Here is a 14003-nt window from a genome sequence, read left to right as displayed (position 1 = left end):
GACATAGTGTCAGTACTTCAGTTCTTCTGTAAGTTAACTCTGCCTGTCTGCCAGGATATCTAACAGTTGATTTTTAATATGAAAAACAATAGAAATGCCACATTTCAGGAACAAAGACTTATGCAAAAATCAAAACAGTCTGTTTTAAGCATGAATTGCTATTTCGAGTTTCATGAAATTTCTTTCCTGAACTACAGTACTGGTAGTGTTTTAGTACTGCTTAGCTATCCCAAATCTCACCATCTCAAGATTCTCTAAATGGCAGTTCAGAAGTTAAAGCTTCGCTCTGTACCCTCCCTTCTAACTCTCTATCCCTACCTTAAAAATATATATATATATATATATATGTATTTATATAAATATGTACACATATGAAACAATGAGAGCAGTAAAGCAGTAATGATGGGAAAATACAAGTAAAGCCTACATGGTACCTCCTTTTTAACTCAATCCCAGAAAGATTTAATGTAAGAGCCACATGGATGTTGGTTTAGGTCTTAGTCAAACATTTCTCTTCTCTGCAATTCCCAATAAACAGCTGTTCCGCTTCATTGCTTTAGCCCATTTAGCTCATTTCTGGGAGGCTCAGCAAGGAAACAAGTAAATAACAGAAAGGCCATTTACTGTGGTTAATTTTACAGAACTTTAATCTCCCTTCCAGCTCAAAGCAGAACACTAGTGAGACAGTAACTGGTATTTCTGCAGCTTCTGCCTATCTTGCATGCTTCTGTCACCAAAAGACTGAGTATACCGAGTTGTCTGTAACAGTCAGTAAATGCTATTGACTTTAAAGTTCTGCTAGTCCACACTGGTTCTACGAAATCATGACTGTTAGTTTTTTTTCCCCAGCCAACATTCGTTATCTACACTCCGGTAGTCTACAGCACTGAGTTGCTCACTGACAGAAGCTTAAAGTATTTAATTCATTCATTGTTGTAATATACTGCAAAGTATTACCATTTGCCCAACATTTTTATATAAAAGACTAGGAGTAACTGTAGAAAAGGGAAACCTGACCAAGTTTTTATTGTTGGTATAACAGAAATCTTCTGCCATCATCCCTGCTTTTCCAGTCTGCACACAGGCCATGCAACACAAGAATTTAATATTCATAATTCCCAAGTATTAGCTTACGTTCTTTTGCATATTGTTTACAGTAGACAGAGATGAGCTCTGAATTTCAGAGCTGACTAAAAGCTTCTTGTAGGATGTCTTGTTGCATAACATGCCAAATAAATTATTCAGCAATGTCAATAGTTCACAGTACTGTTAAATCATCACTTAATTTGACTGACACATTTCCAATGAATAGTAAAGAGCAGCTATAATTAATATATGCCACATACATCAAAACCAAGCCATATCCCAAAGTACTAGGCAGGACAGAACCACTCAATACTGTTCCAAGAGTGTAGGACTGTTAAAGAAAACTGTTCACATACCAGCATAATCATGTTGGAAAACTTTGACAAGTTGACTTCAGAGCCAATGATAGTGGAGGTTTAATATCAGACTTTCATTTGAATATTTGGGAAAATTTCAAATCTGCTATTGTTGCCCCACGGCAAAAACATCAGCAAGCACAGGAACATGAAACAAGCAAAAGGGAGGTCCAGTGGGACTAAGCTCTCTTAGCTTCCTACATTTGGGATATGTGACAGTAAGACTAATTCTGTCTTACAGAGGCACTGTGCAAATATTCTGCCTGTTTACTCTCACATCTGGTTAAATTTATATATAAAGAAAAGTCCAGCAAAGCCATTTTCATCAAAAAGAGCACCATAACTCAAAGAAGGTCTGTTCAGAGTTTCCAGCAGCCAGCAGCTTGCTGAAGTAAATGACTGAGAACTGCAACAGAGTTGGATTGAGAGATACAAAAATCTTAGTTTATTTAACAATGTTGTTAACATTTAATACAAAGACACAAAGCATTCTCATATTCAGGACTTTACAGATTTTATTCTGTCTTCTCTACCACCCTAACTCTGTTCCCAAAGAAGTGACAGGGAATAGCACTGAACAGGTAGTCAGTCAGTTGCTTGAGGGGCTTTAAATTTAACTTTGCTTGTAATCCTTGGCCAAGCTTATTTCCTTTTAGTGAAGCTTTGTAACATTCCTATTTCCATTCTGCTCCACTGACTCAATGAACAGGTACAAAAATATGGAAAATTCTAGGACAGTCTAGAATTCCGTTCTACTTTCAATTTTATTTCTGAAGTCCTAGAATTCCTAAAAAGGCTTCTTTGAAATGAGCCATGATTAGCCCCATTCAAGTGTTAGAGATGCAAGAGGTTTTATTGTGTTTTTTTTCTTTAATAAACCCATAGTGGTCACAAATGTCAAACCCTGTTTTAAACATCTATAAAAGCATTTATAGACCTAGATGTCTAAGCATAGGTCATTAAAAGAAAGGTTAACTCCCGATAGTCACTGCAACGTCTTATTCTGGAAGTGCCACAAGAAGAATCTGAAAGATACAAGACACCAGGTTTACATAACGGGCAATAAAACATAAGATTACTAATCTTCACAAAGTAGCAGCTACCTGCTCTTCACAGTCACACAGGACAGCGGTTTACTTTAAACTCACTAGGAAGTTAATTTTCAGAAGGGTTGAGCATCTTTGCTGTTCACAGCAGACTGGAATTTAGGTCAGCTAAGGACAGCGTGCATCTACAATCAACAGTTGTATGCCTGTGCCCTGGAAGACTCTATCACATCCCCCGCAACATGGACATATTGGTTAGTTCAAAACACAATTACTGGAACCGCGTGATGCAGTAGACAAAACACTGCTTATTACAAGACTAATAGAAATGTCACACATCAAATGTCAGCAAGTCTTCCAGGAGCTTCATCAAGCAACTGTCAGATTTCATTTGGGTAATGAGCAGTAACATGCAGTGTGAGTTGCTTGAGAGACAGAGCAGCACACTGCTCTCTAAAGGATCACCAACAAGATGTTCTTGCAAATTCTGTTTTTCTGCAGTTCAGAAAGTTAAAAGGACTGAGCTGCTCCTGAGAATACTGAGAAGATCACTGTATGCTCCCGCTCTGCCCTGCTCTTGGAATGTAGACCCAAGCTGCCTTTACATTCGTTTGCAGGATGATTAGCACAGACCTCAAAAAGCTGTCCTTCTCATACTGCATCTTCAATTGATTATCCTAGATTTTTGAATGTACTTAAATTATATCAATACAATGAGGCTGGTGGTTGATTGGAAAAGGCCTGTGCCACACACAGCTCTTGACCATGTCATTCTAAGCCCTGACACTGCGCATGCAGGTCACTCTATCCACCGTGACAGGGATCAGCTCCTTAGCTATGATCAGTAACAGCTTAGAATCGGGCAGCCTTATCTACTTGACTCTTACAGCATTAATTTCTCACAACCACCTGCTACACCATGTAAAGCATGGAATAAGGAGCAGGAAGAATTCCACTGACTACACAGAGCATACTGCCTGCTTTGCTAGAAAATCAATCAGCACCACTTCCACAAGCATTTTCAGATGCCTTAGAGTTCTGCTACCAGCCAGTAACTCTCCTTAATCCTTCTCATATTTAAGGGACAAGAAACATTCAAGTTTGAATTGACAACAGACAGATTTTTTTTTTTTTTAAGCACGAACATCTTGGAGACAGAGCTGTCAGAGCCAAGCTTTCTGTTCACTAACTGAAAGTCACCCCTTTAGAGCTAAAGAGTCTCCCTTACATTTTGAAGTGCATCATTTATCAAATAAGATAACTGTAAAGTGGTAGGACAACTAATAGCTTGACTTTATTGGAACAGCTCATGTCCACACCGCAGGGTCTTCCAACAGGAAGGGAAGGCCACTGAAAGTTCACAGCTGTAAAGAGTGACCGAAGAAAAGTCTGGAGTTCTCACACCAAAGAATACATACAGATCCAGGACCAATGACAGCTGTTCAGATCTATTAGCAAACGGATATTCAGAGACTTTCAGAAATGCAGGAGTATTGAGGTCAGCAACAAATAAAAATAAGCCATGGAGAAGGAGGAAAGCAGATAAGCACCACCACTCCCTAACAGCCCTTCTCGGTGACTGCAGCCTCTTTCTCAGCAACACTACAGTCTCTAATGAACTACTTCTGATCCACTTCCACTAATTTTCTTCAGCCTCTTTCCTATCTGTGTCTTTTCTTCCTCCGCCCCTTTCCTTTTTTTCCTCCCACAAGTCTTCTGCTGTCTTCCCCCAAACTTTTGCTCCAGCATTTATAGTGGGATGGTTCGGTGCTCACTCATTAAGGCAAGAGCTGGTATTCTCACTTCCAAGTGAGCCAGAACAGGGGCAGCATGCCACCGCTTGAGCGGTGCATGTAAACTGCTACCACTCACAGACGCTGCTCAAGCAGAGCTGAAATTAGAGCTCCGCTGGGCCTGTACGTCTCCCCAAAAGCAGTCCCGGAGTAAGCTGTTCTTCCTCTCCCACCCAGTACAGGGTAGGAAACATTGGCACGTCTTGTAATGCCACTGAGAGTGGAAAAGCAGTAAAGGCGATGGTAGGCAAGAGGGCACACTGGCATAACCGTGTAAACAGAAGTTCTCTGTAAGCTGTGCACTTTTAGCAACAACCCCATCCAAGAAGCTTGGTAGCTTTACCAGGAACCGTTCCTGCTCCACTTACAGTGAAAGAAGAGACGGACGTGCGATGCTGTGAAGTTTTCTGCCCCCTTGAAAGGTCTGAGAAATCTTGCACACTGAGGGCAAAATAATGGATACTAAGGACAGTAACTTCCCAGCAATGGCTCCAGTATTCATACATCAGCATCCAAGAACCTTTCTGAGATCAGATGATTCTTAATCCACTAAATCTACTAAATGGCCGATCTGTCTTCCAGACAAGCATGTACAGGCAGGTTACCCAAACAGGGTGACAGTTAAAGCTGATACCTAATTTTGAACAGCTACATGACAGTTCATGGAACAAAACAACTATCTTTTCCTTCTCTAAATCACCATTACCCTTATATCTCAAGATACTTCCTGTAGGCAGTCTGGGATCATTTACATTAAACAAATTAGAGAGAAGAAAGGCTCTGCAAGACTGAAAAGCATTGGTGTCTGAACACAGAAGAACTTACAGCAGCATACGTCCTCAGTGATCAACTTCTGCATCTTCAAATTGCCCTGCAACTGCTGGTGCTATGTCCACCTCCATCCCATCTGGAAAGGAAAAAAAACCAGCCAATGCTATAAAATACTGCAGCACTCACAAGCAGATGGGATTATCACACAAAAGACAGAGAGTGCCCTCTGTTGGTGAGAGATTATCAAAGCAGAAAATACCTTTGCTGAACTTCAGAAGTGCCCTAAGAAAACACTGATGCGCTCTGAAGTTGTGTTTTTGTTCCAGCTGTATTAATTGGTCACTTAAAGATGTTGCCTCTTCCTACAAACTTTGTCACACCCTATCCTATTAAAAGATTTAAATACCAGATTTAAAATACTTGTTTTGGTAATTTAAGATTTTGTGTAACTAATGACATGAGTCATTTTTATGGCCTTAGACTCAAATAGAAACAGATTGGATCCTGTTCTGAAACCACTCTCATTAATCATCAGGTTGAAAAAAAGAATGAATCTCCTCAGCTACAATGTCAAAAAATAACAGGAATTCTGAAACTGAGCAGCCCCTCTGGATATTAATAGGCTTAGCAAATCAGGAAGCAGGACCATAGGAAGTAAGATCAGAAAGGCTAATAAAATCACTGAAAATGACTCCAAGACATGTGATATACTTACTGTTCAATTTATTTTAAATTTTCAAAATTTGGGGGTTCAGAAACCAGACAAAAACTTTTAAATGAAGGACATTCCACAAATATGAGTATATCATCTAAAGACATCTTTATATTACATAATTTACAAAGTTGTAGAACAAAGAGAAACTAAACAAGTGACTAAAGCAATTAAAGATTTTAAAAGACCCATCCAAATGCATCAGTAATGGATTAATTTTATTATGACTATTCTAGGCAAGCTGATAGTTAGAAAACCACAAGAGCTATTTCATTTTCCATCACTAATCCTTTAAAAATGTGAGCCCATAGTAAAACATTGAGTTTTACATCATAAAAGGAAGCAGTATCACTGAACTACTTCTCTGTCCTTTTTCCAAGTAATGTATTGCTCGGGTGAAAACAGCATGCAAAAAGGACAAAATCTGAGAGATTTTTCCATCAAAAAGAAATCTTATTCCTTAAATACATGTTTAAACAACTAATAGTATTCAGAGACTAAGACCTTGAAAAAGCCCACTTTTAAAAAGAGTGGAATTGTTTGTATTTGTTCCAGTATATTTCCAAGATTCTGAACTCACACTGATTTTGAACAGAATTATTAGCCTATACTATAGGATACTTTAAAAGAAACACAACTGTTGCCTGTTTAGAGTGAGAAATTGCTTCCTAAGCCCAGTGTCGACATACCACCATTTAGGAAACTCTATCAGTAAAAATCAGCACTTCTTAACACAGTGGTCCTCAATCCATGACCTGCAGCAACATGCTGCCTATAGGACCACAGACATTTTTATATCCTCTAATTGTGAACAAAGATAAAACTGCCACTGACACATACAGCGTGGTATGGTATTACCCATAGCATGATGCTGGCTCAGTACCAGTACTTACAGACTAGCCAAACTGGAAAAAAACCACTGCTTTAATGTATTCTTTAGTGGGCGAAAAGCATATCTTACCTTCAAACTCCCTTACTGAGTCTTCTGTTCGCACTCCAGCCATGTTGTACTGACTGCTCACAGACTGGGCTAACATGCCTTCTAATCTCTCCAAAGTGGCCTGACCTTCTGCAGTTAAATGTGACAATCCTTCTTCGTAAGTGTAAAAGCTCGGGATGTCACCTTGTCCTAGTTCTGCAAAAGCAATTTTATGTTCATCAGGTATAAATTTAGGAGCCCGGATCGAGCAAGGGTGGGGAGAATATGACAAAAACTAGACAAATTGTGCCGAGATCAGCGCGCACACACAGCTACTGAGAAAGGTTATGCTTATGTCAACAACATAACACAGTAGTTGCATGAATTGACTGAGCCATAGCATGGGCACTGAACTCATAAAAACACATTCTCAGGAAACAAGAAAGATACTAATGCCTTGGGGCTTTTGAAAATGAGAACAATAGATTTTGCCACAGTTAAATTACAGGTTTTCTGCTTATTTCTGAGTTTTATACGGTGCTTTTTTGCTATAATGTTTAGGCAGTATCAGTAATAAACAAGGAACTTCTTAACATACATACGATACAGACAGAACCATTCTCATACAAAAACTATAAGAGAAGTTCCAGGTATCCCGGTGCTGACAGATATTTGAAAAGAAACAAACATTACTAACCATGCGCCTCAACATCATACTCCTCCCCTTCATAATCATTGTCTGAATCTTCATCTTCTGGATCTGGATGCAGAGCTTGGCACTCACACATTGCTGAAAACATGGCTTCCACTGTACAAACGCAACAGAATTATCTTCTCAGCAAGTGGCCAAAGATGATGCTGACAGTTAACCTGCAGTGCTCTAGTAGGCCAGCATGAACCGCAAGAGAAGGGAAGTGTTGTTTAAGGTGCATTATGTCTCAGCTGGGAGGCCAGTAACCCACAGCACTGCCCACTAGCTGAGACCAGAGGTGGACTCGCAGGAGCCACGTTTGTGCATCTGGGCTCCTATCTCAGCTGGAAAATGGCAGCTTAGCTAAGATGTTGTTAGGAGCAACTTTTGCCATATCTTAATGGTTTCTGCATGGGTCCAAAATCAAGAAGCCAGTGCTACTCTCATCTTAGGGCCAAGCACAGCTTTATGGTTAGGAAGCTTAAGAAAAGAGCTAATGATTTGTAACTGGCACACCCTGGTCACGCATGGATATGACCAGATACTGAGGATCTGCCTTGAAAACACATGGATGCTAGAAGTGACATTTCCTGAAATACACTAGGGCAGCCAGGAGTTGCAGACATGGAGAAAAAAAGCCTGCCTTGTTTCTCCATCAACACCTTATAACAAAAAAGCCAAGAAATCCGTGACTGAGATATCAGAGAGAACGAGAACGTTCCCTTACCAAAACCACCACAGAATTCTTATTTGATAACATCACCCAACAAGCCAACAGCCATGCTAAAATCGAATCAGGTTTCCTAGATCCAGCCTGGTGCTTTATCCTTTAAACAGTACCTTTTCGCTATTCCACTGATGATAAAAGGGAGACAGAGCTATCTATGGACAATCCAATCTGTGGTTATCCACTGGAGGATTCCTTGCAGCATCTAATACAGACGATTCCTAATACTTAGATCTAACAGTAAGCTCCGTAACAGTTTGGACATGACTGCTTTCCAGTGGTACAGCATCTGGACATTGGCACGTTCCTAATGAAATTATCACTGACTCAAATATCACTGAATTTGTCATTAAAAATGTTTACCATGTAAGTTCCCCAAAAATTTAGATAGATTACATTATCTATGTTATGTATTTATACTTAAAAATTTTATATATACAGCACTAGAATTTTCATGGAGTGGCTGCTCAACATGTTCCAGCTTAAACCAAGATAAAATTGTTTGCTTCATTTTTCGCAGACAGAAATCAAGTAATTAGCCAAGGACACTAAGGATCACATCATTTACATCTCTGTATCCGAGTGTCTTCCATATATAGCAAGCAACATTAACATTTCAGTCAAGCACTGAAGTTTTATTTGGGAAAAGATAAAATATGAGTTCCCTCTTCACTTACAGGCTGATTTGTCACTAGGTACAAATCTGAATTCTGCAATTGGTTCAATATCGTCGTCACTGTCCTCCTCCTCCTCCCCTTCAGCCATGGGTGCTTCTTTTGTGTCATCTTCTTTAAGAAATGGAAAGATTTAAAAGAAGCATGTTTATTTTGTCCAAAAAAAAAAAAAATCTAGTTTATCCTTTCAAATCAAAAACCTGCACATAACCTGTGAGAGTATTCTGTAATAGGACTTAAGTCCCATAAACACACATAAAACAGAAACGCCTTTATCGATAGCCCCCCTTTTAGGAACATTGTGCTATCTTGGAACACTGCAGCCCTCTAATCCTTTTTCCCAGTTTACATTTGAGGTTGAGAAAGGCCCAAACAAACCAGCTCGCACCCACACTGTGATCAGCACCCTTCCACACTGTGTGCAGCATGCACCCTCCCTGCCTGCACTTACAATGCACACAAAGCTTTGGGGATCTAGGTTACTATAACATTTGCTACTCACGCACATCAGAAAACTGCTGGATTCTTGTTAAAAACAGCTGTGCTTAAAACAGTGTATTTCATAACCATTATCAGTTACCTGCACGGCGATAAAACTAATTTCCTTTAATACGGGTAAATTTTATGGATTCTTGACACTGCTGTCATGAAACCAACTAACTCCCAGTTTGCCTTTCACAGAGGTCTGTGGCATTTATGGAAGATCTATACTCAATTTCTCATTTTCCTAGCCAGCGAGCAAGATGGTAGAAGTATAAAGTACACTCAGAGCCAAAGGCAGCTGTGGGCAGAAAAGTACGTCCTGACTTCTGTGAATTACATACTTGAATAACTAAGCAACAATGAGACATTTTATTTGCTGTAGACAGAAAAACATGAAGAAGATGGCAATGATTCATCATTTTGTGGCTGGGGACGCTGGGCTGACAGCTTCAAAAGCACATAATTGCTTTCCACAGAAAAACAGAAATACAGGAAGGCTATTCCACAGAGAGCGGCTTTTATCAGATACAAAACTGGCAACACCACCAAGGACATTAAAAAGCCAAGAAGCTGCCAGCCAGCTGCCTCCAAAAATAAAACGTCCAAGGAAGCGACCCAGTCCTTGCTCAACTGACATCAGCAGGCACAGCTTGCTATTGCTAAGTCCAGCTCTGTTTTCAATGAAGACAACCTCTGACTGCCTCTCTTCACAAAAAGAAGACAGATTAAAAAAGGGGGAGAGTAAGGCATACACACACATCTACACACACTAAGCATAACAAAAACTTTGAGAGGGAGAACAAGATGTACCCTACCCAACTAAGAAATCACTCCTGCAGCCACAGAAGTTATGAGCTCTGGATTTAATATTATTCAGCAGATAAAACACGCTATTTGCAGGCCAGGCATAGATTTGAAAACTAAATGTTCACGTTTCCCTAGCAGTAGAAGATTTACTGTAGTCAGAACTTATACCAAAAATTAGTCCACGAAGGATTTATAGGCAAGAGAGGGAAAAATCTGTCACACAGGAAATGTTCCATATTTCTAAACAGTAGTAACAAAATGAATTAAAAGCAGTAGAGAACAGCCTTCCTCAGACTAGACTCAACTTACTTCAGAATAGATGCAATTAAAGGAAAGCAAGGAAAAAGAACTAAGAGATGCATGTATGTGTTTTGGTATTATCTTTAATAACAGACTGTCTGGGAATATTAGTAATATATGACAGAGAAACAAATAATGGTAAGTGTTAATAGACCAAAAATGTCTCTGCCTCCCCAAATTCCTGTCAAAACTTTCAGTATATAACTATCTAAACAAAAATTAAATGCATGATTTTAACCTTTAACTACAATGACTAATAGGTATTAGGGAGAAAGGATATCTGTTAAGACTTAACTCATTACTCTTTAGTTGAGTTGGCAGAGCTTAGGACGCACTTACTTGAATTAAAAGGTCTACTAAAAGAAAAAATTTTGATACATCAAAACCAAAAAACCCTCAAGCAAACAATGAAATAAAAAGCTTTCTTTCTCTAGGTCATGAAGAAATAAGACTGATTAAAAGGTTAATTTTGGGGGAAATCTTTAAAGATTCATTACGCCTGGTAACATGAGCCACTGTCATATTTTTTTAAAATAAGCTGTAGGAGAAATTAGAAAGCTTCCAGGCTAATATGAAACAGCAGGCAAAAAATCCAAAAAAGGTAGCAATATTAACGGAAATCCAAAAAAGCAAGAATGATACGTAAGCATTGGAATCATAGGCAGGCAGGTGAACAAAATTGTTTAAAATAAGTACAGGAGAGCAGGGAACTGAAGTTGAGTGGCTCCAGCAGTACAAAATTGCATGCTGAGATGCAGAATGGTACAGAAGTGACTATAAGCTGGGCTAAAGCTATGTTTCTAAAGTAATCATCCTCCATGGAAATGAGAAAGAGAAAACACAAGATATTATTTAAATGAACCACATCATTTTCAAAAACACAACCTATTCCCTTATATAACTGATAGTTTGAAGAAGAAATCACAACCCTCAGGACTGCACAGAAACAGTAAGCAACATTTGAGGCATACCTTCAAATTTAGCATTCACCATGACGTAGAGATGTTCCCATGGGTAGGCATTCAGGTCCCTGGAGACAGCGTGTAAACTTATAGTGGGATAATCCAAGGAGAACCCAAGTCCAGAGTTATCCAGCCAAGACAGGCGACTAAAAAGGGGAAGAAAGAGACAAGTTAGAGACTAACAAAGGAACCAGAGGCACATGGCTTATACCTTTAAAAAAGCAAATCAACCCAAACAAAAAGAGTAATTCTTCACAAGGGGAGAAGGCACTTAACCCACTCTCTACTGAGAGTGATCCTGGAACTGCCTTAACAGCACCTTGCCACAGCACAGCTTATATTTAGAGGTAACAGAACCCTTTTCATATGGAACGTGAATCTGAGCACCCTAAACAAATGCCAGCTTTATTACATTTGCAGTAAAGACTGATTTTTTTCTCCCTACCTCTTTATTTTCTATGCCCTGTAGATACATATCACCTCAAAGACAACAGCAGAGGCTCCAGGGTGTAATTTATAACTCAAACTGTCAAATATTCTGTGTTTTTTCAAGATCAAGAGTACACTAGAGAAGGAAGATCACCATCACGATTTCTGCAGGGTTATAACTCTGATGCTAGTACAACCTCTACAAATGAGCTGTATGTGGGAAAAAAACTAGTTTGTGATCAGCAGAACAAAGCTGTGGTTTTATCTAATGCCCTATGTGCTATAACCTCCCATTCTCCATGTTTTCACTCTCATCCCTAACCACAACTCAAGACAGCACAAGTTGGGCCCAGCCCAGAGCTACGCAGCTGCCAGTGGGCTGCTACCTCCTACATATCAGAGAAATCGCGGTCTTTCAAGCAGCTGACAAATCAAAGAAATAGTTTTGGGTGGTCTGTGGCCAGTGAGGTCACATGTCGAACAGAAATACCGAGGGGCAGAAGTTGAGACCTCTGCCACTCTTGAGAGTCAATAGGTAGCTCAAAAGTCTTTGTCGGGCGACAAAAATCGGAGTGGTCACAGAAGAGTCCTCACCTCAAGAAACCAGGTTAAATACAAGAGCTGGCGAAGCAGGAGGGAGGAATTTCTTTCCTAACCTTTATCGGCCAGTTTTCAGCATTTACAGCTGTTAATGTAGAGTCAGTGCTCAGATCCAAAGCCTCACCGCGCTCCAGGGCGCCCAGTTCTCCCACAGGATGGGGCTCCTGCCTACGATAGCTCTTCCTGTCCGCTACCAGTAAGCAACTCTGGTAAAAGCTTTCTAACATGCTAGAAACATTCTGGGAGAAAGCTGGCAGGCTTGCGCGAGCCTCATACAATGACCTATTGAAAGAAAAATACGAGGAAACTCAATGTCATACATATTGGATGCATACGCTGTGCAAACACAAGCCCTTGTATCTGCAACCAAACAGCTAAACAAAACAGTAATTGAAATTCTGGTCAGTGTCCGCTACAAGAGGAATATGACAGTTGAGTACTAGTTCAGGTGGTTCTCTCACATAATATCACCAATTTTAAGGAAGTTTGAACATCTAAATGTTTTAAAAGGCAATACACTCATCAGTGCACATCTTAGACCACCTGGTTCTTCCAAAGACACTCTTCCATTGCAAAACAATATTATATTTAGAGTGCTTTTCCCCGATTAAAAAAAAGACATATTGCCTTAATCAACAAACTGTCCTCTATAACTGTACACTGCAAGGACAATTTAAAAGAAATTATAAGGAGCTTATATATAACGTCTGCTCTTCCAGAACGACCTAACCGGTTTCTGCCCAGTACGAACACACAACGTCCACGGGAATCACGCGACACGACAGGTCTCGCGGAACCGCAGAAACACCGCTGCCTCGTCCTTGCCGCTGCCTGAGCAGCAGAGGTGCCGCCTCCTTAACGCGCTGCCCGGCCGGACTCACGCTTTAAGACACCCCCACCCCCAGGGACAGGTGCCCCACGGGCCCCTCAGGGAGCCCCCCCCAGCTACCTCAGGGGAGACCCCCAACACAGAGGCCCCCCCGAAGGGCAGGACCTTAGAGCAGACACCCCACCCCCCAGTTCCCTCAGGGGAGACCCCCCCAATACAGAGACACCCCCCCCAACGGCAGGCCACTCCAGGCAGACCCCAAATCCCCCCCCCATAAGGAAGGATCGCTCCCCCTCCCGCATAACCCCCCCCAGGGAGACCCCTTTCCCCAAGTCCCTTTAGGGGAAACCCCACACACAGCCCCCCCCCCTCACGGAGACCCCTACACACAGAGGCCCCCCCCTAGGGCAGACCCCCATCCCCCCCATAAGGCAGACACCCCCCCAGGCCCCTCAGGGGAGACCCCCCGACGGGGGAGGCCCCTCACACAGTCCCCCCCCCCCGCCTTGCAGGGCCACCCCGAAGCGCAGGCGGCCTTGGGGGTGGGGGGGAAGCGAGGGCCGTTTTCCTCCGCCGGGCGGCGGCCTGCCCCGCACCTCTCGGCGATGTACAGCGTGCCGGCGCCCAGGCCGCGCCCCGCCAGCACCGCCTCCGTGTCGGGCTGCTGGTGGCGGACGCCCTCGGCCGGCGGCGGGAACCGCTTCATGAAGCTCATGGCACCGCGCGGCCCGGCCTAGGGCGCCGCCGCCGCCGCCGCCTCCTCGCCGCCCGCACGGCCCGCCGGAAGCGGAACACGCCGCTCCGCCCCCTCCGCGGGG

At 41.8% G+C, this 14003-nt stretch overlaps 1 protein-coding gene across 2 annotated transcripts; it reads right to left on the bottom strand.

The window, feature by feature from the left end:
• Positions 1 to 1859: 1859 nt before the first annotated feature.
• On the bottom strand, positions 1860 to 14003 carry CLNS1A (chloride nucleotide-sensitive channel 1A). 2 transcript variants are annotated; one of them, XM_026097937.2, is made up of 7 exons: positions 13782 to 14003; positions 11337 to 11473; positions 8779 to 8889; positions 7381 to 7491; positions 6726 to 6899; positions 5107 to 5188; positions 1860 to 2467 (listed from the first exon to the last, which is right to left on the bottom strand). In XM_026097937.2, the coding sequence occupies exons 1-6, from the start codon at positions 13898 to 13900 to the stop codon at positions 5121 to 5123; spliced, it is 720 nt and encodes a 239-aa protein (XP_025953722.2). In that variant the 5' UTR covers positions 13901 to 14003; the 3' UTR covers positions 1860 to 2467; positions 5107 to 5120. The 2 variants fall into 2 exon arrangements, with proteins under 2 accessions (XP_025953722.2, XP_025953724.2); XM_026097939.2 differs by having other exon boundaries at positions 8779 to 8886.

This window comes from Dromaius novaehollandiae, chromosome 1, assembly GCF_036370855.1.
Source record: "Dromaius novaehollandiae isolate bDroNov1 chromosome 1, bDroNov1.hap1, whole genome shotgun sequence".
Classification (NCBI taxonomy): Eukaryota; Metazoa; Chordata; class Aves; order Casuariiformes; family Dromaiidae; genus Dromaius; species Dromaius novaehollandiae.
The sequence above is the reverse complement of the archived record's forward strand: the minus strand, read 5'-3'. Positions and strand labels throughout refer to the sequence as shown.